Genomic DNA, 27,762 nt, shown 5'->3' with positions numbered 1-27,762 from the left:
GTCTAACTCATGAAAAATCAATTATTATTTTTTTAAACATGAAGGACTTGAATCTTTTTTTTTAAAAAACCTAAACAATCCATCAGAAACCCCAAAGATTCCTTTTCTTCAAGAGGCAACTGGACTTTCTGATTTGTCTTGGAAGACATTTCGCTTCTCATCCAAGAAGCTCAGCTGAAGAAGCTTCTTGGATGAGAAGCGAAATGTCTTCCAAGAAAAATCAGAAAGTCCAGTTGCCTCTTGAAAAAAAACATCTTTGGGACAACCCATCAGGAACCTGTGTACCAACATCTTATGCTGGCTTACATCCAGACTCTTTTGCATGTGAACATGTTCATGTATTGCCATTTGATTACTGCTGTCTGATGCCTAGTTATCTTTTTTTCATATTGTAGTTTTATTCATTTAGGTACCGCTCTGAGACCCATCCCTAGCCATCCCTTAAATTTCAACCTAACAGACATCCAAGGACTTCAAATCAGAAAGTATTTTATTGATTACAAAACTACATTCTTGTTAGTATCTCCCAACCAGGAGAAACCGAACCATTCCGGGCCCCAATCGAGTATCACCCAATGGTGTCATCAGCTACCAAGGGGCACATGGGCAAGATCTGCTCAGCACTTAAGGAAGCTGTCAAGCAAAGAGGGGTTGCTGATACCTGGACAATTGATCTCAAGTATTTAGGATGTGTTTCACAAAAAAAAGGCACTTTCTGTGCATCCTTAAAGCCCATCAACAGGCCACAGCTTATCAGGATGCCTGCTCTACCAGGCCAGTAGCATCTTTGCAAATAGCAATAGTCTGGAAATGAGTCAATATTTTCCTAAAAATCCCTGTTTCCTTATTGCTCCGTGTGTGGAGAGGTAAGCAGACATCAAAGGAGTACATCAACTGTGCCAATTGCCAGCCTTTCATTAAAAAAAGAAATACTTGGCACTTGGCCTTTAGGCCTTTTCAGTATAAATAGCAAAAAATAGCACATATAAGTAACTCTTATGCTATCTTCTTCCAAACCGTGTTAACTCCATGATCCAGGACCATCTATTCTCTTTAGCAGCTAGAACAGCTTTGCTAAATCCCAGATCCTGGGTATCATAGGGCAAAAAATGCTGGACTGTAATTCCAGACTATAGACTGTTGCACGCCACGCCCTTGATGTGAGGCTCCTTTCTTACTACTCAGCAGCCAGCTTTGACCCAGGTCAGCAATAAACTTCTCATGTGACGAAAGGAAAACAGAAAGCACTTCGTTAGACCTCTCTAGAGCAGCTTTTACTTAAAAGGTCAAATAAAAGGCAAGGTACACAGTAAACATGCAGATTAGGATAACCTTTCCTCGTTGGCTGTTCCCTCTTGCTTGTGTTGAATTGCCTCTCTTGCCCATCATCTGGTTGGGGAAGGCCACTCTGGAGAAAGGAGCTAGAGGCAAATATTCGTGTCCCAGGATAATGTTGCAGGATCCAATCTGAGTTGGTCATAGGGGTCAGAGGTTTAATCTTCCAAGCTTTCAGACTCATACTGGAGCCCTTCTTCAGGGAACTTCTCTCTTTCCAGAATGGACTCCAGCACGAGTCCAAAAGTTTGGAAGATGAAACTTCTGGTGACTAACTCAGATTGGATCCTGCAGAGTAATGAGAATGAAAAATTGTGAAAATTGCGTTTCATGGAAACTTAACACTTGTCTTTTTAAAATAGAGTAGACAAGATTCTACTTGGCAAAAGCATGAGAGTATCTTTTATGCAGGCTGGACTATTGGGGACAAGCAAAGGTCCTCCTCCAATTGCTTTGTGGTGTTATTTTAACAGAAGATAAACAATGAAATGACAGGTACCCACAAGGCAGATGGTACAGCTTAGGAACTATAAGGTTTCTAGGAAATCTTTCCAATGACGTCTACTGTTTCCATCCCAAAATGCAGATGAAGAAAGATAGAGCAAGGCTTTAGATGGCTTCCAAGCAACCCCAGGGAAGAGCCCATAGCCACTTGAGGGCTGCTTAGCAGCAGCACACCTCTACTCTGTGGTTGCTAGAGAAAAGGTAACAAGCCCCCTCTGCTTCTTTCAGTAAAAGGCAGAAGAATGAAATAATGGAGAGCCACCCAGACATTTAAAGTTAAGCAAAGCATCCCCAGAGCTACAAAGCAGATCTTGAAGCTAGTTGAGTGTTTTTAGCCCGATCTCCCAGCAATACAGGCCAATTCATTCAATAAAAAGGTCCAAAGTTATGGTGCAGAAGTAAGAGTTCCATTGTCATCAACTATCTCCGTTAATGGAAAGCTCCTCTGTGGCCAGCAGACCTTCTCTATCAGCATCTCTCGCTGTAACCCCTGCTGGTGGCCTCCTCCAGGGCAGGCGAGCAAGGAGGGGCTGGTGAAGTTCATTATAAAGGGCAGCCCCAACGAGAAGGATGAGGAAACCCAGGATCTGCAGTCCATGAAAGACCTCCCAGCCAATGGCCAGGCTGACAACCCAGATGACAATGGTGCGCAAGCTATCGAGTACCATCCGGGTGGTGGCGCTGATCTCTTTTGTGACACTGATGCCAGCAAAGTTGAAGAAGGCAATGCTGCTGATATTGCCCAGCAGGGCTACAGCAATAAGTGGAAGATGGCCAATCTGGCAGAAGGCATCTATAGAATCTTCCAGTACCTGCCGTGGGTTACCGCTGAAACTGCCCCCAGGTATGTAGTACATGGGCACCAGGATGATGGAGAGTATGACGAATCCAAAGAAACCTGTTAAAAAGGAAAAAGAAATAAAGATGATTGAAACCCAGGAGGATCATAATCTCCGCCAACTGGTCCTGTCAAAAAGGTAAACACAGCTTTGAGTTGTGCTCAAGACCTAGTGATCACATTGACATAGTCTTGGCAAGAGTAAAAACATTGCTTGCCATTGCCTTCTTCAGGATGTTTTTCTAATGTCCCAATCTGGATATACCTCTGGACGTTCCTGCTAGTCTCCCACCAGTACCTTACTTGACTTCTAAGCCCAGGCAAGATTGGTCAGATATTGTTACCTGCTGAATCTCCAGGAGACATTCAATGTAAAATACTTCCAGAAGTTACAAAGCTGCCTTCTCCAACCTGCCAGTTTCTAGATATGTTGAGTCTATTACCCTCAGTATACTAAGCTTTGCTGTCTGGTTATTCTGGAACCCGTAGCCTCTACACAGGTGTTATAAAACCTCAAGAAAAGGGACTGCTGAAAGAAGGGGATATTTTTTTCCCCCAAGTATGAAAGGAAGAAAATGGGTCACTTTAGGAACTGTAGAATTATGCCGTGCCTTGTACACCGAGGAAATAGAAATAATCTTTTGCGGGACGTTGTTTCAGCCATTAATTCATGGCTGTTCATGATGGCCTTCAAAGAACACAGAAGCTACCAAACTGTAGCAGCAAATCATATTATAAATCATATTTCCATTTTGTCTGAGATGGTAGCTGTTGATCCATGTGAACCCAGACTCCATCTGTGAACATTCTCAAGATTGCTTACATACCTTCAGTGCCAACCGCCTGCAGAGGGTGAACATTGTGCTTGTAGATAAACTTCTCCTCCAGCACCATCTGAATGGCCACAATAACTTGGGCCATAATGATGAGAAGGTCACCTATGGAGAAGCAAGAAGCTGAGCATTCCATCAGGAATACACTCCCTCAACCACTTATTTACTCTGTCAAATCTTGAAAACAAAAATGTGTGAAATGGCCGTTTATTCTATTATGTATGGAGATAAACGCCCTATGCTTCTTTTTCTCCATAAACAATTTTATTTTTTTATTACATTGTTGATTAGTTTTATGAAAGCCACTTAATGTAATAGAAAAGCATCTTATAAAATAAACTAGACACTTAAGATTCCATTTATTTATAACCTTAATAGTAAATAGCCATTATACCATTACTTGTTTAATATAAATAATCTAAGCCAGTTGCAATCGCCGTGTGACATAGAATGCTCTAACTGTGAATTGAAGGAAGAAATTGTTCCTGAGCTCCTTGCCAGTCCATTTCACCAGAGAGCTCCATGCTTTAAATATCTATCATACTATAGCACTGATCCTTTAGAGATTGTACCTTTGTTAAAATCAACTATGTGGATGCAGCCCATAAATGGAGAGGATGGCTTACTCTCTGGAAATCCCATTAAAATCTATTTTGGAACTTCATGAATGCTCTTTTACTCTAGACCAGGCCCATGGGCTGAATCCGACTGGCAAGTTGCTTAGATTTGGCCAACGGGGCCTGCCTGGAAATAGCAAAGGACCGGTCCACAGTGACTCCAGCAGCGAAAATGGAGCTTGGGGGGAGGGGGGAGCTGTGTGCGCCCCCCAAACCCTGTTTTCACCTGCGATGGCCTCCTGCAACCCTCTGCCAGCAAAAACAGAGCTCGGGGAGGCCGCATGCTCCTCCTCCCGCCCTTCCCGCTCCATTTTTGCTGGCAGAGGATTACCAAAACAAACTAAAAACAAAACAAAAAGAGAAATGTTTCCCCTTTTGCATTTGAGCATGCAAGAAGGGACAGAGAAGGAGAATGGGAAAGAATGGTCTCAGGGAAGTCCTGTTTAGCACTTGGCCATCACAAGTGCCCCCCCCCCCCCGGCACGAGTCCCGTGCCACCCCCACCAAGGCTGCGCTCACCCCAGCCCTCTGAGGTCAAACACAACCTTGATGCGGCCCTCAATGAAATAGAGTTTGACACCCCTGCTCTAGACAGACCATTTGTAGTTCATGATTAATAACATACTGGATAAGGTATTTATTTTATCTTTTCCTATTATATAAATTCAAATGGCAAGAGGTTTATTTTTGGAATGCTATTTACAACATATACGGTATATCCCTCAAACAGCTCTCCAAATGTGCTAGACAAGAACATTGGTAGTTCTTGGTTAGTTATCCCATAGGTTGGAAATTCTGGGGAATGGATTCCTGCACTGAATCAGAGCGATGAAATGGAAGCAGTGGGGGCACTGCTTCCTGAACTAAGATGTCTAGGATTGGAGAAATGTTTTTAAGCTAAGCATCCCAATGCTACAGGAAGAGCAGCGTAGCATCAGAAAGCATATCTGGATATTGAGGACATCCGACAGGAAAGTCAGCCCGTGATCTCTGTCTGAAGATAAAGAGCATGAACTGTAAAGGAAACCACTCTCCAGGACCCCTGCAGAGCCACTGGCTTTAGAACACCTTCCTTACATACCTGTGATGATCTCACTGAGTTTGTGGCTTTCATCGTGACTGCTCAGCAAATCTGCCAGGCCAACCACCACCAGCCCTACAATGGTGACCAGGATGCCCAGCCATTGGCTCAGTACTAGCTTCCTCCCCAGGAAAGCTACTGAGAGCAGACCAGTAAAGATGACCACAGCTCCACGCAACATCTGAAAGCTAGAAGCGCTGGTCATGTTCAGAGCTGGAATCACAAAAATGGGTAGTGGGGAAAGAGGGAAGGCCGATGATTAGAAAAATACTGGGATGAGGAGAGATGAACAATAATTAGAAATAGGGCTACGAGGGTAGGAACCGATGCTTAAAATAGAAGAGCTTATGTTTCCTCCCCCCTCATTCTTTCCAGATGTTATGGAGTACCCAAGATGGGGTTTTTTTTCCCCCTCCAGAGGCAGGAGAAGAAAAATGATGATAAAGGATTGTATACTCCAGAATAAAGAGAGCTTCCATAAGGGAAATCTTTTTATTCTGTCTCCCCCAACTTGGTAGGTGGTTATATCAACAGTTGTTAATTGGCTCGCTTTACATACTCAGTTTTGTCGGATGTAAATTATTTACTTATTCTGAACAGCTTGCTTTTCCGATTGTATTAAAAACAGCTGTTTCTGTATGGTTGCATTTTTAAAATGGACAGAGGGAGAGGAAGATGTTTCTCAGCCATTCCAGAAAGGCAAGCAGCAAAGAACAGAAACTTTAGAGATTTTACTTTATTTATGTAGGCTCTAATAAACAAATCTGAAAATCTGTACACTTGCCTCTTGACCCCTCTTAAGGACGAGGTCAAGGCAGGGTCATCCTGAGCCTCTTTCTCACACTTTCTTCTTTCCCAGGGCCGATCAATTGTTTTTCCTCTCCCTCCTCTTTTTCAAGGCCAGAGCTAAACTCCTCCAAAGTGCCGTATTCTTAGCAAACCTCCCTCTCCCCCACTCTTTTACTGGATATTTTTTTACTGCAGCTATGTTGGCGCAGTGGTTAGAATCCAGTATAGCAGGCTAACTCTGCCCACAGCCAGAAGTTCGATCCTGATCGGCTCAAGGTACACTCAGTTATCTATCCTTCCAAGGTCGGTAAAATGAGGAGCCAGGCTGCTGGGGGCAATATGTTTTGTAAATTGCTCAGAGAGTGCTGTAAAACTATTGAGCGGTATATAAGTCTAAGTGCTCTTGCCATGGCTATTTTATGCACACTTACCCACATACATGAGGCTGGTCCCTGTCATATCACATAGTGCTGGAGGCAAGAAAAGCAATCGGTTAAAGGACTGAGGTGGTGTCATGGTGGGTTCTGGCCTCCTCCGGTCAGTGCAGAGCAGGAGGTAGAAGACAGCCAGGCAGGAAAATTCTCCCAGAAACATGCCCACTGCCTGAAATGCAAACCAAAAGGTTGACGAAGTTTTGGACTGACATGGATAGCAAATCCCCAATAAAAGCCACCAACCTCCTGTCAGAACCTGGACAGATTGCCAAGTTAGTTTGAATCAAGGATTAGGATTTTTCATTGAACGTTCATGACCGTTTCAACTGTGTTTTCTCTGAAACCCACAGTAAATGGCAGCATCTCTTCAATCCCAATTGGCTTTGGAGGCTATACAGGATTAGACCTAGTTGTAAGATGGGTGGCAGATCAGTAGGAAATTCCAGTGAAGAATGTCTAAGAAGACAATGGTCCACCATTTGTACTGTTACCAGGAAAACTGTACTGATGTGCTGAAGTAGTCAGCAGAATGAACTCAACTCAATATCCCCCCATGATTGTGGAAATGCACGTGGAAACCTGCACTAAGGGCTTGAGCTATACTGTACCTATCAAAATACTCTATATCTGACTTGCTTATACCCCTATGTTCTTTCAGCTTGAGAAATACTGGCATGACCATCACCCAGGATTGCAAGTAAGGAATAACTGGCTGTGTTATTTTAAGGGCAGCAACCCGTTACAGATTCATACAGTGAGGAGGTTGGGGAGGAACATGGGCCAGTCCTGGAGTTTGGGGAAGATTCTGATGAGGGCTCTGTGTCGGAGGCAAAGGGGGACAAAGCTGTAGGCCAGTTATCAGATGCCTTCAGAGTCAGACAACAGTGAGGCAGACAAACATTTGGAGCCTTTTCCCAGTGTGCACATGTGCAGAGTTGCCAGACGAAGGGAACAGCTAAAGAACAGGAGTCAATGTGAGAGTAAGGCAGGGGTGTCCAAACTTTTTTCAAAGAGGGTCAGATTGGATGAAGTGAACATGCTGAAGGGCCGAACATTTTTCCGAACATTCTTTGAACAATTACAATTAAATGCAAATGAATTATTTTATGCCAAGTTAATTGCAAATGGAATACTTTTCATTTCATAACATTAAGATCAACTGACAGCTGAGTTTTCACAATGTATTTTAAATAAATTTTAAAAAAACTTACCTGCACTAATGTGAAGGGTGAAACTGTCTTGACAGCTGAGCAAGTCTTGACAATTTACGATTCTTTGAAACTTACAGGAAGCTCTCCCCCTCCCCCCTTTACCCCACTCGCCCCATTCAAACACCCGGGAAGAGCAGCTCCTCTCTCATTCCGGCAGAAGAGCTCCGGGGTTTTTTGGGGGGGTGGGGGTGGGAGTAAATCCTTTTCCCTTCAGACGAGGAGTTTAGTCAATCCGGCATCTCTTTTCCCTTCCTCAATGATAGCCTTGCCTCCCTCTTTGCTTTGAAGGAATTGGGGCGGTGGGTGGATGGGAGACAAAACACAGAGGGGAAAATACACGCACACAGGCTGGCGGGGACCGAACAGGCAACCCCGGAGCAGAGCCACCTCAAACGAAAGTCGTCAAAGCGGGTCCGCGCATGCATCCACACGGACATTTTGGGTCCGGCGCAGCAAGAGGGCGGCGGGAGGTGCGGGGAAATAAACCGGTCCTTGGGAAAGCTTTGTTGACTTCCGGAGCTGTCCCTTGCCAAGCAAGCGGACGGAGCGGCGCATGTGCCCCGTCTCCGCAGAACAGGCGGGCATCGCACTCGGTCTCGCCGCTCAACCAGCAGAGAGACTTGAGGCGGGCTCTTTCCTTTGCGGCTCTTTCCTTTTGTTTGAGGCGAAGTGAGCGCACGCGAGAAAAAGAGGTGGTGGGAGAGAAATTTGAAAGGTCTTCTGCTTGCCGCCCTCAATCAGAAGGGAGGGCCGTGGGCGGGCCGCATTTACATAGAGCAGGGAGGGCTGTTAAAGGGCCGTATTAAACCACCACCCCGGGCTGCAAATGGCCCGCGGACCGGACTTTGGACATGCCTGGAGTAAGGCAATGGACAATGAATGGCCCCTCCCAGAGGAAATAAAAGAGAAGCGAAAGGGGAGTGGAGTTTGCAGGAGACAATTAGTTGGATTAATTGGTTCGTGACTCTGGGACTCCTTGCCAAGTTTTGCAGATATTGGCCTGGCAGCTCTCCAAGCCAGATAAGGTCTGTGACTGTAAATCCTCCCTTGAAAGACTTTGTTGGATATGAATGAGAAGAATTCATAGCAAATTAATAAAAAGGGTTTTTGTTGGGACCGGGAGTTTGCTTCATGCTCTTGGGAGGCCTAGGTCAGAACACCCCCCACAGCAATGATCCCTGGCATACAGCACAGCTTAAAAAAAAGGGAACCTTCAATTGCCAGACAAGCCGGTCATTTTGAACCAGTGCTATTGCTGCCATTGTCCCTGCTTAAGTAGTGGTGACAGATTAAAGAAGCTCTTGACCACCATATGTGAATGTTGGATTGAAAATGGCTTTTCTTGTTTCATTAAATGCGAACACTATAAAGAACTTTGCAGATTCGGCACAAAAAGGGAAAAGCAAAGCAAAGAGGAATTTTCAATGCAGGTAGTCCCCAATTTATGACCAAAATTTCCATTGTTAAGTGTGACATTTGTTAAGTGAGTTTTGCCCCATTTTGCGACCTGTTTGGCCACGGTTGTTAAGCGAATCACTGCAGATGTTGAATTAGTAACATGGTTGTTAAGTGAAACTGGCTTCCCCATTGACTTTGCTTGTCAGATGGTCGCAAAAGATGATCACATGACCCCAGGATAGTGCAACCATCATAAATATGAGTTGCCAAGCATCTGAATTTTGATCGTACTATGTGATCATGGAAATTCTGCAATGGTTGTAAGTGTGAAAAATGACAGTAGGTCACTTTTTTCAGTGCCATTGTAACTTTGAACGGTCACTAAATGAACTGTTGTAAGTCGAGGACTACCTATACAGAGATTTTGTGAGTCTGAAGAGCCTATGCTCTTAGCATCACAGAAATGAGTTTGGCCCGATGTTTCTTAACCCCAGCAATTGTAAATTGTGTGGAATTCAATTCCCAGAGTTCCCCATTCATCATGTGAGGTGGTTTAGATATAATGAGGTGGTTAAGATACAACGAAACGAAGTAGCGCAGAATCTTGCCAATGTTACCTGTACAAAGGGATGCTGGAAATTATGTGTTTCTGTCCCATGGCAGCCTGGTGCCTTCAGCTTGTCAGCCCACCTGGAATGAAGGAGTGAGGCATCAGTTAGAAAACGTGTCCCAAAGCTTTGGATTTGCATCATATTTTGGCATTTGGGGATGTGAAACGTGATTATAAAAGCTGGTGCAAAATGGTAATGGAGGCTAGTCCATTCATCCCGTGGAGAACACAGTCTGCTAGAAATCACTGATCTATCAGATTTCTACCTGTCGTTCTTGTCATCCACACCTCTTACAGGATAAACCCTACCTGTGGAAGCCACACTGCGGATCTGAGAGTTTAAACATACAATACCTGTGCGACAACTGAGTATCTCATGTAAGGTCTTAGAACAGTGTTTCTCAACCTTGGCCCACCTGAAGATGCGTGGACTTCAACTCCCAGAATCCCCCAGCCAGCAGAGCTGGCTGGGGGATTCTGGGAGTTGAAGTCCACGCATCTTCAGGTGGGCCAAGGTTGAGAAGCACTGTCTTAGAAGAATCCAACTTGGCAGTGGAGACCTAATAAACCAATATTAGCCAAAATGTTTCCATAATATTGCTTGGCTGGCTCTCAACTTCTGAAAAAGCAATTTGAGAACGCCCCTTATCCCTCACTTCAAGCCAAAGCTGCTTTTTAAATAGATGAGATGGTGGCAGTTGCTAATGCCCGCTTTCATTCAGACACTGAAGAAGATACGTACTCTGCTAGTAAGGCCAAGTTGAAAGACAAGAGAAGAACTGTTCCTTAAACCCACGTTAGTGATGCAAACAGCCTTCTCCAACCACAGCTCAACACATCTGAAGAAAAAGACTGGGGAAAGCATTACCATAAATTAAGTATAGCCAGTTTATTGGCTTTGCTCATCTTCTAAGGCCGTGATGGCGAACCTATGGCGCGCGTGCCAGAGTTGGCATGCAGAGCCCTCTCTGTGGGCACGTACACCATCACCAGCTGCTCTTCTGGGTTTCTGGCACATGCATACTGGCCAGCTGGTCTTTGCGGGCACCGGAGAGCCGGAAAACAGTGTGAAAAAAAGCCAAAACCCAAGCCATTTTCTGGGGCTTTTTCAGGCCATTTTCCCGCTGTTTTGGGGCCATTTTCAGGCCATTTTGGGACAATCTTCCAGGCTGTTTTTTGGGGCGTTTTTGGCCCAAATAAACAGCCTGGAAACAGCTCAAAAAATGCCCTGAAAATGTTCCAAAAAATGCCCAAAACAATCCAAAAAATGGGCATGTGCGTGCTGGCCAGCTCATATTTGGGTTTTCAGTGCTTTGGCACATACACAGATGTTCCGGCTTGGCCACTCGGTGCCGAAAAGGTTTGCCATCACTATTCTAAGGGAAAAAATTGCTCTGTGACACATTCCTTTGCCTGGACCTGTCCCTAGCTTAGATATCTATCTGCAAACAAAAACTGCGAAGAGTTTACTTGCTGACACCAGGCCAAATCTCTCCTCGGCTGCGGTAATTGGAAACTCTGATATGGCAGACAAAGGAACACAAGAACAGATCTTTCACAACTCAGGTGTCAAGGCTGCTATTTCCCTATGCCAAAAGTAACATTTGGCGGAAAAAAAGACACCCAATAATGACATAATATAGTAAGTACAGAGTTGCTATTGCTAAACATATATTGATGGGGGTGGACAGCTGGATTTTTTACATTGCGCCTTTTCAGCAATGCTGACAGAAAGAAGGGCTGAACTGGAGGGTATTTTATCCTCTTTTGATAGGGATATATTTTAAAATCTTTTTTGCCAAAAATGGGTGAGAAACAGTGCTGCCACTGTTAGGTGGCTTGCAAAATATAGCAACGGGATCTTGTTAAGCTTTAGATGTCCCCAAAGGGATCATAATGCAAAGAGAGCCCTCTTCCCACAGGATTGGTGCAATGTTATTAAATAATAACCCAAGACAAAGTTGATGGGATAAAGAATGCTACACTACAACAGAGTAGGTGACGGGTCAGCTATTATCTGTGCAGCTGCAAGCAAAACCACATCTGAAGAGAGTATTTGTGGCATGCTGAGATTAGAGAGTCTTCACATGAGACGGAGTAGCCACAAGAGTCTTTAGTTCGCAACAGGAAAGCTAGATCAGAGGAAGGAGCATAGCTTAGTAGCATAGCAACTTTGCATGTAAAATAAATCTTCAGAAGCTCCAGGATGAGTAGGGAAAATGTTATGTCTGGAAATGTGAAAAGCCTCTCTGCCAGTCAGCATCGACAAAATCAGTTTACTGTATTTTTCAGAGTATGACGCATCTTTCCCTCTCCTAAAAGTGGGTGAAAATTTAGGTGCATCTTATAGTCTGGTGTGTCTTATAGTCTGAAAAATATGGTAGATAGTTCTAGATTCAATATAAGATTTCTGGAAACATTTGTGCAACAATGCATTGATCATGTTTTTCCTACTAACACTGGGCACAGAGAAAGGGCCCGGCGTATATTGTGAGGTGCACATCCCATAAATCCTCAAGACTGACTGTGTTGATGGGACTTATCGTGTATCATATCTGGAGGGCCTAAGATTCCTCTCATTGGCAGAGAGGCCTGCCTCAATTTGGTTGGTAATAGAGGAGGCTTACAGAGGGTACTTCCCCCCACCAACCCTTCTAGACACACCAATATTTCTCCTTCCTCTTCACCACTGGCAGAGCACAGTCATTTCAGCACAGACTCTAAATGAATTATGAGGATCCAATTCTATTTTTCACTGAAATCAGAAATCATCTTCAGGAAAATTGGAAGCTGCAATTTCAAAGTAAAAAAAAAACAATTACTAACAAAAGGATAAAAAGATATATCATCAAGCCCTTAAAAATGTAGGTGTGATACCCACTTATCAAAATGTTGCTAAAAAAATAATATATGCTTGGAATAAAAATGCAGGAAGGAAACATGTTGATTAAGTCAATTAAATGCTGCAGAGCTACTGGAAGACAAGGGTGATTCAAATTGCGTCATTCAGTCCAACAAATCAGTGAAAGCCTTAAATCTGGCTTAGTTCACAAAACTCAATGGGAAATTTGTGGTTCAGTGTGCTGTAGAATCACTGCCCCCCCCCCCCCTTTTAGTTTGTTGTGTGAATTAGGCCATAGTATTAAGCAAAATGGCTGGATTTCTGTGGTACCATTCAAACTCTTCTGAATTGGGACTTTAAGGGTGAGGAAGGGATCAAATCTCATTCACCCAACCTAATTAGTCTAGGGGACTGGAGACTAAAACATATGAAAAACGGTTGCAGGAACTGGGTATGTCTAGTTTAATGAAAAGAAGGACTAGGGGAGACATGATCGCAGTGTTCCAATATCCCAGGGGCTGCCACAAAGAAGAGGGAGTCAAACTATTCTCCAAGGCACCTGAGGGTAGAACAAGAAGCAATGGGTGGAAACTAATCAAGGAGAGAAGCAACTTAGAACTGAGGAGAAATTTCCTGACAGTTAGAACAATTAATCAGTGGAACAGCTTGCCTCCAGAAGTTGGGACTGCCCCAACACTGGAAGTCTTTGAGAAGATATTGGATAGCCATTTGTCTGAAACATTATAGGGTTTCCTGCTTAGGCAGGGGGTTGGACTAGAAGACCTCCAAGGTCCCTTCCAACTCTGCTATTGTATTGTATTGTAATACCCCCTTCCCACAGAAGTCCAAAAAACTCTGATGATGTCACCAGAAATAAACTTAATAGCTGTCTAAAACCTTAAAACTTTGCCCAGTCCTATCTCAACCACAATATGGCTTGCTTGGGCATTTCAATATGTAGAAGACAAGCAAATAAGATACAAAAGACAGTAACATGAGAATTAAGGAATGATGGCAAAGGCTACATTCAGAATTTTATTATGACCTGAAAAAGTTTTGAGTAAGGGCCAATATGACTGTTGGGAACTGCTGAAGATTTAAGAACTTGTAAATGCAAAGTCCCTGAGCCATCAGCTCTCTCTATTTTGCCATTATGTACCAGCACACTGATGGAGTACAAGCAAATATAAATCTGCCCAACTGTTTATTATCGATTACAGATTTATATGCCACACATTTCCAAATTTACCTACATTCAGACATAAGTATCTTGCTTGTCCTACTACCACTTCCATCTAAGCCTCTTAACAACGCTTCGACAAGGCTTTGTAATCCTTCAAAAATCATATGAGATTGAGGTACTATAACACAACATGTGCAAACAAGTTTAAAGCAACTACACCCACAGGCTTCTTTCAGTAAATTAGGAAAATTTCAGAGCACACGTAAGCTTCCCCAAAATGTCATGACTTGTCATCTTTCAAAATGTTTACTTACTCAGCAACTAGAACTTGCAAAAGGATAAAAAAAATCCTGTGACAGGGATTTAGCTGATGAGATTTGTAAGCACCAGGAATGCAGCTACAACTTCTAACAGTTACACAGATTCTTCAAGGTTTAAAACCATCAGAGAAAACCTAGAGGTAGAAGAAATGCAGCCAGGTATTATGTGGTAGACTTATGAAGAACAGAAGACTCGGACTCAAAACAATCTTCCCTGAACAGATGTCTCCAAGCAGCTGGATTTGGCCAGATTGACTGGTTTGTACAAATGTAAACCCAATCCATTTGGAAGACACTAGGTTGGGGAATCCAGCAATATAGTATGTTGGTGCCAAGCTGAGATCAATAGGGAGATCTGGAGAAAACCTTACGATATACTCTAATGTTTATGGAAAAGTTGTCAAAGAAAAGTTCAGAAATGGTTCAGTACTAGAAACCATTTTTGCCCGGTACTTCCAGGTTACTTGGGAAGAAGAAGAAGAACAACAACAATGTACTATAGGAGCAATCTAGGAAATTATAATGCAGAAAGGGAAATCTTTGAGGAGCATGAATACTGAAAGACTATGACAAAAGGAACCACTTACACTGGAAGAAAGTGAACAGAATTGGTATGTGGAAAGTCTCAAACATGAACCATCCAAAGCTAAATACAAAGAAAGAAATGACAATGACCAAATAGGCATTCCTGGCATCACTGAGATCATTTTTGGGCAGAAGAGTTTATGCAGTATTGTTCTGGAAGTGACACTATCAGAAGGACTGCAGTAGCACTGATAACAAATGAAAATCACCAATAGGTTGGCAGTTTCCAAGCACTAAATGCAAAAATAATGGCTGATCAAATCCAAGCTAAATCTCTGAATGTCTCATTTGTTGAAATGTATGCACCAATGACAAAAGTATCTGAAAAACAGCTCTATGCTGACATTTAAGAAGCGCTATAAAAAAGCTGAAAAGAGATAAAATATACTTTATAGGAGATTTTAACACCAAAATTGGAGACAATTAAGAAGCAGAAATTGTTGGCAGATATTTTTAATAGAAACTGGATTACCAATACAAGACTTATTCAATCCAAATGCTAATTGTACACTTGGACATTTTAAATTCATTGTATTGCAACAACATCTATCATATGCTATGCAGTCAATGACAGAATAAATATTTACATTTATAAATAAATAAAATTAAAATTTATTATTAAAAATAAATTAAATTATCGGAACACAAGGTAGCATGGGCACTGAAGCAGTTGTCCAGAGAGACCCTGGAACTGACATTTCATCAAAACTGCTTAAAAGCAACAACAGCAGCAATTACATTAAATAAAAATATATGGGGTGCCAGTAAATGGATGAAAGACTGGAAAAAGCCACATTCAACCCAATCCCTTCCAAAGGTTAACACTCACAACTGATACACAAAAGCCTTGATTTCATACATTAGCAAAAATGTGTTGAAACTGGGTCAAACCATGAAAAAAGAGCTGTCCAACACATAGAAGAGGATGAGGTACTTGAGACCACATTGTGAATGTTGGAACAAGCATGCAGATTTCAAGATATATTTATTCCCCATTGACAATACCAAACCTTTTCAATTACATGAAAATTTTATCTAAGTAATTATAAGATGCGAATGTTCCAGGATGCTTGATTAAATCAATAAAGCATTATGCAACGACAAAGAAGGTGCTGTCAGAACACAAACTAGTTCAAGACTAGAAAAGATGTCTTGCAGGGCTGTATTCTATCGCCTTTGATATATAGATAGAGGCAGTTTTAAGTAAGATGAATCAAAATCAGAAGAAAGATTAGTGGGAGGAATATTAACAATTTAAGAGATGCAGATGATACTATTTTGGCAGAAAATGCTGCAGAACAAATTATTCAAAAACTCAAGGCAGAAAGTGAAAAAACCTGGATTGCAGCTAAATATAAGAAGCTTAAGGTTATAAAACAGCTGGAAATGGTGACATTAAGACAAAAAATGATTGAATCAGTCCAGGACTTTATTAGATAATTTGGTTCCATAAATGATTGAAGACGTTTAAATGTAGAATATCACTTAGCCATGCTGCAGTGAGTAGAAGGAAGATCCACAAGGCCATCAGTCTTAATACGGAGTGCAGAATAGTAAATATGATTGCTTTTCTATAACTACTTAGGATGATGAAAACTAGACAATTAAAAAGTGGTAGGAGAAATGTAGACTCCTTTAATTTATGGGTTTGGAGATGTCTACTACGCATATTTTGGACAACAAAAATAAACACGGAGATTTTAGATTGCATCATTCCAGAAATAACACTGGAAACTAAGATTAATTAGCTAAGGCCATCTTATTTTGACCATATCATGTGATCAAATCCCTTAGAAAATCCAATTATGTTGAGAATAGTTGAAGGCTCTGATACATGAGGCCGGTAAAGGAAATGCTGAATTGATATTATCAAGCAAGATATGGTTTAAAGCTTAAAAACCTAAAGTAGTAAGATATTGGAAAGAATGAAGAGAGCTACGTAAGTTTAAAGGGTCTGAAAGTTGGATGAGACTGAATACAGGTTGTCCTTGACAAAAATTCAATTAGTGACCATTCAAAGTTACAACAGCACTGAAAAAAGTGACATGACCATTTTTCACACTTACTACCATTGCAACATACCCATGATCACATGATCAAAATTCAGATGCTTGATAGTGGTTCATATTTATCATGATTGCTGTGTCCTGGGGTCATGTGATCAACTTTTGCGACCTTCTGACAAGCAAAGTCAATGGGAATCCAGATTTACTTAACAACCATGTTACTAACTTAACAAATGCAATGATTCACTTAACAACTGTGGCAAGAAAAGTCGAAAAATGGGGCAACTGAATAAATGTATCATTTAGCAACACAAAATTTAGACTCAATTGTGGTCGTAACTCAAAGACTGCCTGTAGATAAAGGGTTGGGGAAGGCCACCTAAACATTATTACCCTCACTTGTCAGGCACAATTAACATGCTTTCTCTCTTCTTGATAACAAGGTGCAGAAATATATATTCATTTCTATTCAGAACGCACCACAATATTGGTGGATCCTCCGAATAAATCAGGCTTCACTACATTCCTCTTCATTCAAAGAAGTGTTAATTCAGTGTATTCTCCTTTTTTCTACTACAGTTCTGATAACAAACTTGAAGGACTTTAAACAAGTGATAAGAATGGTCACTGATGACCATTCATCAGCAGAGAGCTGCTCTCTCCACTTTTTTTATCTGCAACAGCAATCCCCTTGTTTACCCGAAAATGAAGTTTCAGACAGAATAGGCAAAGCAAAGAAAAAAATAGGCGATGAAGTTGAAAGAGAAATCCTTTCAGGAAACTGGAGAACCTTAATACTGTATGTGGAGCAGTTTTTTATCTCCAGGATATTTCCTTCATGTCCAATAAATGGAAACAGAAAGACAAAAATGGGCATCTCCACAAACTGATTTTCCCCCTTCTCCTATTTACACACACACACACACACACACACACACACACACACACACACACAGAGAGAGAGAGAGAGAGAGAGAGAGAGAGAGAGAGAGAGAGAGAGAGAGAGAGAGAGAGAGAGAGAGAGAGAGAGATATCCCTAGTTTATATAGTTATTTTTTGCATTTGTTAAAATATCCTTTGGCCAGTTAAAGCAGATACCACAGTAAGTTTAGGTAGAAGGGCTTATGTATCACCTTGAATTGTCTTTATTTGCTTCTAGCCTGATACCTAATCCCAGCAATTGTGGTTTGTAAATCAAGGTATACAGCAAAGCATGTTGTGCCAACCCAACTGATGAGGATTATTCCATTAGCCATGGAGAAAGAGACCTGACTTTAGCACAATGTGTAAAACGGTTCTCCAGACAACTTCACTATGTGACAGGACCCTCAAGAGTACTGTGCAGGATCAAAATCCTTCTTGTTTCACATTCAGTTTCACAATGAGCAAAAACCATCTCTAAGAAGCTATTAAACAGGATGTAAGTACTGAGGCTTGATTTTATTTATTTATTCATCAGATTTTTACATGCCTGCCTCAACTAAATGATGCTGGGCAGTTTACAACAAAACAGGTCTCCTGTTGACTTTTCACAGCAACTGGGAACAAACTGGCTTCAGTTCACATATTGGCCTATAAAGTAATGGGGTTGAGTAACTATAATTCAGTGGGAATCGATAGAGTACCAGTATGGCAACCATCACATTTATTTATTTAGTTTGTCACCCATGTACAAGATTACAGGAATTAGAATAAACATGAATAATAACATAGGAAATGGGTACAAATAAATGGGGACAGTAGGACAGGGACGTTAGCTACATAATTTATTTTGGGGAGTGTATCAAGTAGTAGATGAACCTAGCAATTAGAGGTTGATAATCTGGATAAATCGGAACTCACTCCAACTCTGAAAACTGCAATTCTTGTCTAGCTAACTTGCCCAAGAGACCCCAATCACTCTGAAACGAAAGGCATTCAAGCAAGCACACAAGGCCATGGCAAGAGACCTTTAAAATAATATTTATAGCTCAGGATTAAATTGAGGGGTCATTAGCATTCTGTGAGCTTCGTTGTTTTCTTGTAGACCAGTGGTTCTCAACCTGTGGGTCGGGACCCCTTTGGGGGTCGAACGACCCTTTCACAGGGTCGCCTAAGACCATCGGAAAACACATATTTTCGATGGTCTTAGGAACCGAGATACCAATTTTATGGTTGGGGGTCACCACAACATGAGGAATTGTATTAAAGGGTATTAAACGGCATTGGCAAGGTTGAGAACCACTGTTGTATACCGTTTCATTACCCAAACTACATAGGTATAACCTCATCAGGTAGAGAGACCCTTTCCCCTCCATGTTTGGGAATAATGGAGGATCTCGGTGATCTCATCACAGACTATATACCCCCCCCCGCGCCTCCCCAATTCCTTACACTTCTTTCGGTCGATCTTCGGGCTTGCTCTCTCTCTCTCGCTCTCTCTTTTAACGGCAGCTGCTCTTCCCAAGCCCCATCTCGCCCCATTCCCACCTCGAGTCAGAGTGGACGAGACGCTGTCGGGGCTGCCTTCCCACGTTTCCCCCCCCCCCCAACTTACTTCGCGGAAAGCGTGTTGATGGAGCCAGTGATCAGCATCAGCGCCGCCAAGCAGAGCTGGTACCTCGTCCAGGCCATCGCTGCTCTTTGCCGCTCAGTAAGCAGCCGGCCCCGTCTATTCCCCGCAGTGGCTGAGGTGCATTTCCTCCTCGGCACGTCACATGACCGCCATCGATCAGCTGACAGTCGGCTGCGCTGGCAAGGGCGCCCGCGGTTTGCGAGCCGCCTTCTCAGCAACGACCGTGGGGGAGAAAGCTCGTGATCGTGTCCTCCTCTCCTCCCCTCCCTCCCTCATTGGAAGTCGAGGGATGCTTTGTGATCAGGGTTAGGCGGCAGGGAAGCAGAGCCTGTGCGCTTTAGCTGAAAGCAGGCAGGAGTTCAGCCGGTGAAGCTTCCTCTGCCGTTCAGCTTGTTTATGTCAAGAAGGGGTTTTGTCCTTAGTTGCTGGCCTCCCTAACGATCGCAGTGTGCTGCAGTCCTAAGGAGTGACGGTTGATCAACTAATTTTGAGCCAAGCATTTTAGGGAAAGACACAGATTTTGCTGCTTGCGCGAAGTGAGGAATAGCCGAGCTGGGCAGAAATTAGGCTTGCTAGTATACAGATACGGAATTGAAACTGCAGGGAAGAAGGAAGTGTTTCTGCTTATCCCAGATTACTCATTTTATAAAGAGAATTAGACTTGGTTAATATTTGGGTGGGATACTGTTAAGATATTCCGTTCCTGAAGGCCAAACTGAAAAGTTGAAAAGAACATCTTGAAAGAAACAATGGCAAGCTATAGCAATACTATTGCAAAGAAAATTCCTTGGATACGCCCCAGGTAATCCGGAGAAATCCAACATAATTTGTCTTTTCTTTACTTAACATGCCATGCTTCCTGATAGTGAGATCAAATCTCTGATTTACCTCAGACTGGAGATTCTAATTCTGATTTTTTTTAAAAAAAAATTGGTAGCACAATTGCACCATGAACAATAGCTTTTTGAGGTTGGTTGATCATCAAAAGGCTTGCATTTTTTGAATATACAAGAAGATGGTCCAGGAAAGTGTTCAAATAAATTATTTGGATTCAAAAGTCTGTTAAATTACATAACATTCTATGAATAATTACTATCTATATGCAGTCATTGGCTACTCTCCTACATTTAATTTCACCAATCATCTCCTTTTACTATTTTTGCCTCTGCTCCAACGAATCTGACACAGCAGTGCATGTATTCTCTTGCAAGGATAATGCTGCACAAATTCAAATGAAGTGACTCAAAAGTAGCTGATTTTAATGTTAATATTTATTTTAACATCTTAATGTTTTATCTTGTCTTACTTGGCTGTAAGCCGCATAGAGTTGCTTCTTGAATGACCTCCCCCCCCCCCCCCCCCGATATTAGAACCACCATTGATCTCCCCTCCTTCCGCAAGAAACTCAAGACCCACCTGTTCCAATTAGCTGGCCTGGCCCATTTATAGTCCTATTCTTTAATCCTCCTGGCAGTTATTTTAATTTTGGGGTAGATTTTGGGGTAGATTTTAATGTTGTTTCTAATTTTATCATTACTGTACAGTTTGTATATCGCCTCCTCTATGTATATGTATGTATATGGTGTTTTAACTCTGACTGTACACCGCCCTGAGTCCCTTCGGAGAGAGGGAGCGGTTTATAAATCTAAATAAAGTAAAGTAAAGTAAAGTTGATGAGATGGATGGATACATATTTAACAAATATAAATTTGTACTCCAGGAAAAATTATGCTAAACCACTGTTATTTTACCAAATGTCAGAAAACTTTTTATTGTTTTCACTGTTTAGTCATTTAACTTGTTTAGTTTAATTGTGTTAAATTTAGGGACAAAGATCTGCTTGGGCTTCTTTTTTTGAATAGGCACAGTAGGTAAGTAATGAGTTTAGGAACACCAAATTTTGGAACAATAGCAAGGCAAGTGTGTAATGTTTTACCACACTTGAATGTGCTGAGGCCACATAGTTGGGAGTCTCTTGGGACTTCACAGTTTCTAGAAATCTACTCCAAATATTTCCAGGCACTTGCCTTGCTATAGTTCCAAAGTGCATTGCTGTATTATGCAAAGTCAAAATGTGACCCTCACTTTCCTTTGCATTCGCACTCAAGCTGGAACTCAAGAAAATTAAGAGTTAACAACATCTGAAATGGCCATCTTATCCCTCCTAGCAGAAACTGCTGTTTTGATTAATATTCCGAATATAGTTGATTGGCTTGCAGAACTGCGGGCACCTCAGCATGTTTTCGGTTCTGCAGGATCTAAAGAAAGATAGTAGCAATAAAGTGGTAAAGACAAAGCAAAAAAAGTCAATTGGAAGCCTAAGTTAGCAATGCCTGACTAAATATATGGTTCTTTTAGTAGATAATATCTATCAAGCACGGCGAAAAAGGAGTGGAAAAATAAAATCCAATAGAATAACTGTGGCTCAGCCCAATTTGCTTCATAGCTTGGTGAAAACACATCCATTGGTGCACACAAGATTTTAAAACGTGCCTCCAGACTTAAAAACACTACATGTGTGAATGTAGATTTTTTATTATATTATAGTTGTTTGGATAGACAAACATTGAAAGCTCTTTTAGTTTGTTGAGCTTGATGATTCATCTTGAAATTAAAAAAGCTTTTAAAGCATATGCCTAGTTTCTCTAAGATATTTACCAAGCCCAAGACAATATAAAAACCATAACTAACATTCCTTCTGGCATTTTGAATTATGTCTCATTAGGCAACTGATGAATTTGGCTGTACGGTTGACTACCCACATTTTCTTGAGTTGAGATCCAGATTCAATTCCTGGCACTTTTATTTTTAAACGTGAAGAAGCTATTATTGGCTTATTACTCCTGAGTAATGGAGCTGTGCATTAAATCTACTGAAACCTCTATTTTCCTCCTACAGTATACAAAGCACTATATACAGATTGGTGCCCTCTACCTTTTGGATTTAAGAAATGTTTTTTTAAACTAACTGTACCACTATTTCTGAAATCTCATACAATGTAAGATTTTTGACTTAGTGTTAAATTTTGGACTGTGCTCTAAAATTGCCTGGGCAGCAAATAGGCCAAAGTTCATATATTGGTCTGTTGTGGAAAGCAACATTTAGAGCTGTCTTCATAGCTGACCAGTCTAAACGCAAGCTAGCTGGAGTAGGTTTCCAACAGTATCTGACATGGACTTTGTCACATATTGAATCAAATCCTCCAATCCTTCTCTGCCACAGGGAAGAAGGATTTCAGAGACTGCAAGCAAATCTCTTGGAGAACAGAGGCAAGGAGTAATTGCTGACCAAGGAAGGAAGAATTGGGTTTTAAGAAGTAAAAGGGAAGCAGAGGCAATGCTTGTTTCAGCAGTCTTATTTATTTCTATAGAAATAGGTAAGCATTTAGATAAGAATTTGCTATTAGCATTTTGATTTGATATGAGTGTGCTAGCTAAATCTTTATTGTAAACCTGCGTTTATGCCTCTAAATAAAATGATTGATGTATAATTCCCACAGTTGTCATATATTTTGGATTGTGTTCAAGAATCTAGCTTTACAGGCTTTAAATGATCACCTTGTAAATCTGCAGCTAGATGGATAGAAGAGAATATTTGCAGCTCAGAATTGAACTGTGGTATCCTTGGGGCTCTCTGAGAATTGTTTTCTTGCAGATGTTTCATTACCAAACACTGCCTGATGATGTTACCTAGTTCGGTAATGAAATGTCTGCAAGAAAATAAGCAAACTCAGCACTCAGGATCCTGCAGAACAGTGAAGTGCTCAATTCTCACAGATAGTCTGATGGGAGCAATAGTCTTGTTTCCCTTGAAATTTGGCAGCTCTATAAGTTATCTCCCCCCCCCCAATTGTTAATATTTAATGTTTGAAAGGACTACTTCATTGGAGTTTTCTCTTTCTTTTTTAAAAATAAAGTTTAATTTTTGTCTATACCCCATGAGATTGGTCTATCTCCAAAGATAGAAGGGTACTTGGGTGGCAAATGCCCAGGAGATTATGTAATAGCAATTATACTTAAAAAAAAAGCCTTTCACCTAGTAATTGTCACAAAGTCACACAAGATATAGAAGTGCTATATTTCTCATATGCCAAGGTTAAGGGGAAAAATAACAAGTCTGTCTGGAAAATAGTTTGTGTCAGTGAGAACTAATCCAAGGACAGGAAGCCAGGTCTGGGAGTGAAGAATCAAAGGGCTTTAGGAAGGGAGGTTCGGTCTAGATGTTCTTTTGAGTTGTCACAAGATATTTATTTGGTTTTAGATTAGCTTGTTGTATGATAGAGGGACGCGGTGACTAAGGCGCTAAGCTTGTCGATCAGAAAGATCAGCAGTTCAGCGGTTCGAATCCCCAGCTTCGCGTAACAGTGTGAGCTCCCGTTACTCGTCCCAGCTTCTGCCAACTTAGCAGTTCGAAAGCATGTAAAAATGCAAGTAGAAAAATAGGGACCACTTTGGTGGGAAGGTAACAGCGCTCCGTGCGCCTTTGGTATTTAGTCATACTGGCCACATGACCACGCAGACGTCTTTGGACAGCACTGGGTCTTTGGCTTTGAAATGGAGATGAGCATCGCCCCCTAGAGTCAGGAACGACTAGCACGTATGTGCGAGGGGAACCTTTACCTTATGATCCCAGTAACAGTAATTGGGTTCATTCAACATCAGGTCAATTAAGGACCTTGCAATTGCATCAGCCAAAACATGCTAGACTTGTTAGGCTTATCTGGTTTTAAGTGGCATGTTATATTGTGCAAATTCAGCCTGCTTGATCAGCTTGAAGGCACAGTGTAGAATGGAATGAGAAAAAATGACAGATTTAGTAACCAAGATAAATGTGTTGTGTTGTATAAAACTATCTATTATGGTTTAGAACAGGCATGTCCAAAGTCCGGCCTGGGGGCCAATTGCAGCCCGTTTTCAAATTTTGAGCAGCCCGCAGCCTCTTCTCCCCACCAGCTCAGGCTGTCACTCATCCCTGCCGGCCGGTGTTTTTTCCTTCACTGCACAGTAATGTTAATAGTTCATTTTCACCTCACCAAATCTCTCCTTCCTTGCAAAATGTTTGGACACTCCTGGTTTAGAATGTTCTGTGAATTAAGCCTGTCCTTCCAAACCTGAGGAAGCAAGAATTGCTTGTTTTTTTCTTCCCGTAAAACTTTTTGAGGCTTTTTCCTCAGTCTAAGATTACCTCTTCATTTGCCAAGATCTATTGTACGTATCTAAGAACTCTTTTTCATACCAAGAAACTTGAATAGACATTGATGAAACAACTACACTGTCCCTCACCTCATCCCTCCCCATTTCACCTCTATGGTTGAATAATTTTATCAGAGTTCTTGCACCAATTATCAATTTTATACCAATTAGAAATTTTATAATTGGCTGGTGTTGCTTCACCATGGATTTTGATCTTTTCTTAATTTGAACACGTCAACTTTCCCCTAACCTCACCAGTGCTGTGTCTGTCTAATCCTGTTAGAATTCCTAATTTAATCTTAGGTGGGGGGTGAAACCTTATTAGAATTGCTGGCAGGCAGCAATATCTGACTGCTGCCATATTTTGAAACCCCAAATTACAGAATATGAGAATTAAATGCAAAACCGCCAGAGAATCTGAGTTGTGCCAAGTAATTTGTTTAGCTGTTAAGGTATTTGTTCGTCTAGTAGCCTGGTCCAAAACATGTATAACTTTATGAGTCTCAGAATGGTGAACTGAAATACAGACAGTTCTTGACTTACATGAAATACAGATAGTCCCTGACTTACAACAGTTCATTTAGTGACCATTCCAAGTTATAACGGCACTGAAAAAAAGTGGCTTTTGACTGTTTTTTTTTACATTTGCAACTGCAGCAACATCCCTGCTGTCACGTGATCAAAATTTGGATGCTTGGCAACTGGTTCATATGTATGACAGTTGCAGTATTCAGGGGTATGATCACCTTTTGCAACCTTCTGACCAGCAAAATCGATGGGGAAGCCAGCTTCACTTAACAGCCATGTTACTAACTTAACAACTGCAATGATCCACTTAACAACTATGGCAAGAAACATCGTAAAATGAGGCAAAACTCACTTAACCAATGTCTCACTTAAGAACATAAATTTTGGGCTCAGTTATGGTCGTAAATCAAGGTCTATTGTGCATTGACAGTCACCACTGTTGCAGAATGCAGCATTTTGATCCCTTGTTCCTACCAATTCAGGTGGTTGCATTCTGTCACAGGTGATTTAGAAATTTACAGATGAGCATGATAGCATCAACTGAGATAAATCAGTTGCCTTGGAGCTTAACTATAGGAGAACTGCAGAAAAACTGGGAAGAAAGGAGATGGAAATGGAGGGCTGGGGCGGAGTTGAGAGGGAGGACAGCTAGAGGCTTTCTTCATATAATCATCTAGTAGAAGAATTCCTCCTTCTCTCTAAAATAGCAGAACAGATATAGCAATTAAATTCCCATCACCAACTCATCTCCTCCTCCTGATGCACCAGCACAGAAGGAGATTTATGGGGCTAGAAATACACCCAGTAACTCTCATTGGCTCTGATCTGAGAATATTATGTCATCATTACCCAGTCAGGATAGTTCACCTTCCTATCGGACAGATGTCGAAGACCAGCTGAGAATTAATTCCTTTGTGCTTCTGGAACCTGCTTTGGGTATATTTCTAAATGTATAGTTCAGTATCTTATGCAAAACTAGAAAATGGAAAATTCAGTAATCAAATTAAGGACCTTGTATAATTGAACTCTTTTTTGAGCACTACTGGTGGAGAAAATGTTGAAACTGGGAAAACAAAGAATTATTCTGTAATAAGGTCTCCTTTGTGTACTGATTTGTGGTGTCCTATACCCCCTTTCCCCTTCCAGGCGTTTCATTTTCTGTTTTATGGCTATGCAATCATTAAATACAATTCTATCTAAATTCTCCATTTCAGTTAAATTGGCTAACAGCCACACCTTTTAATGCCTTTTTCTCCCTTTCTTTCCTGAAAAGAGGTTGAACCATATTGGGTCGTGCAGTGGCACTGCCTGTGCTCTTTACTGACACCTCGGCTTTATGATACAAATCCCAACAAAGGAAAACCAAACACATGTTGCAGGCTTGCGGGTTTAACTGCAAAGGGGTTATAATAATAATAATAATAAATTTGAATTTATTAGCCGCTCCCTTTCCAGGCAGGACTCGGGGCGGCGTACACTAGAACATATAAAACATAACACGTGTGTACAAACACATAAACATACATATATACAAAGACATACATGCACGGAGGAGGTAACAAATTACAACATTTAGACAATTAAAAAACCATTAACATACCCCAATAATAAAAACCCAATATACAATAAAAATTTAAAATTTAAAAAAGACAGTCAGGAGGAATACGAAAAATTACGGTTGAGCCAGGCCAGATAATTGAAAGAGGTGGGTCTTCAGCTGTACACGGAAGGAGCGGAGATCGGAAGTAATCCTGATGTCACGGGGGAGGTCATTCCACAGGGCTGGGCCCATCACAGAGAAGGCTCTGCTCCTGGGTGTCGCCCCCCGACACTGTTTGGCGGACGGCACCCGGGTTGCAACTAGTGTTAAATTCTAACAATGCAGAAATTTGGTTCCGTTGTGCACAAACGTCCATCCATTTTCAATTGCATTTAAAATATTTTTATGGTACTTGAATTCTCAGAGATGTGAAAGGCAACTAAGAAATATTAAATGAATGAAATCCTCATCTAAAGCTAAACCTTTGAAAGCTAAGATCTGTGCCAGATTGATTAAAGGTCTTTTTCAATCAGCCTTCCATTCCCACACTGTTCCCTGTACCAGTAGGAAATTCCCAAACAGCAAACGAGAGCCAGTGGAGTGTAATACCGTAGTAAGTAGCTGGACTGGGACAGGATAAACTAAAGGTCAATTTTATCCTCAGTTACGAAATCTGGCTGAATTTAGACCAGTCACTATTATACTACCAAATCTACCTTATAGAATTCTTGTGACAAAACATAAGAGGAGGGAGTGGACTCCTTAGGATCTTGGAGGAAAGGCAAGATATACTGTAAAATAAGTCAAATGATTAATGACAATAATAGTGACCTTGTATCTCAATAAGATTTCTGCCAACCTCAATAGGTTTCTGCCAACCTAGCAGTTCGAAAGCATGTAAAAAAAATGCAAGTAGAAAAACGGGACCGCCTTTGGTGGGAAAGTAACAGCATTCCGTGCCCCTTTGGCATTTAGTCATGCCAGCCACGTGACCACGGAGACATCTTTGGACAGCACTGGCTCTTCGGCTTTGAAATGGAAATGAGCACCGCCTCCTAGAGTCGGGAACGACTAGCACATATGTGCGAGGGGAACCTTTACCTTTTACCTCAATAAGAGCGGCCTCATGTCTTCTGCTCTCCAATAACCAGAACTGAGAGAAAATATTCATCCACTGATATCCCTGATGACTTTATAAATTTGTGTAGTTTTGGGGTTACACACCCAACAGCTTTTTGGGCAGTTGTGCTACTATCATTATTCCTTCTTGGCTGCTGCTAGAGAAAAGTGCATGCGATTCATACAATCGGGGAGAATCATGTGGGAATTTTCCATTGGTTCTGTGAAATTGCATAGCTATGA

General features: G+C 41.5%; 2 protein-coding genes across 2 annotated transcripts in view; one reads left to right on the top strand and one right to left on the bottom strand.

Annotated features, from left to right (window-relative positions):
• Positions 1-472: 472 nt before the first annotated feature.
• On the bottom strand, positions 473-19,294 carry SLC35F6 (solute carrier family 35 member F6). The gene is made up of 6 exons (XM_081943120.1): positions 19,123-19,294; positions 9,658-9,730; positions 6,429-6,600; positions 5,209-5,421; positions 3,505-3,615; positions 473-2,737 (listed from the first exon to the last, which is right to left on the bottom strand). Exons 1-6 carry the CDS (start codon positions 19,197-19,199, stop codon positions 2,256-2,258), a joined length of 1,128 nt encoding a protein of 375 aa, XP_081799246.1. The 5' UTR covers positions 19,200-19,294; the 3' UTR covers positions 473-2,255.
• A 171-nt stretch (positions 19,295-19,465) lies between these two features.
• STMN4 (stathmin 4) overlaps positions 19,466-27,762 on the top strand; it is a 44,201-nt gene continuing 35,904 nt past the window's right edge. The window contains exons 1-2 of the mRNA XM_081943122.1: positions 19,466-19,942; positions 22,363-22,516. The gene's annotated coding sequence lies outside the window, so the exon portion shown is untranslated. The remainder of the gene's footprint in view (positions 19,943-22,362; positions 22,517-27,762) is intronic.

This window comes from Natrix helvetica, assembly GCF_964273705.1.
Source record: "Natrix helvetica genome assembly, chromosome: 2".
NCBI lineage: Eukaryota > Metazoa > Chordata > Lepidosauria > Squamata > Natricidae > Natrix > Natrix helvetica.
The sequence above is the reverse complement of the archived record's forward strand: the minus strand, read 5'-3'. Positions and strand labels throughout refer to the sequence as shown.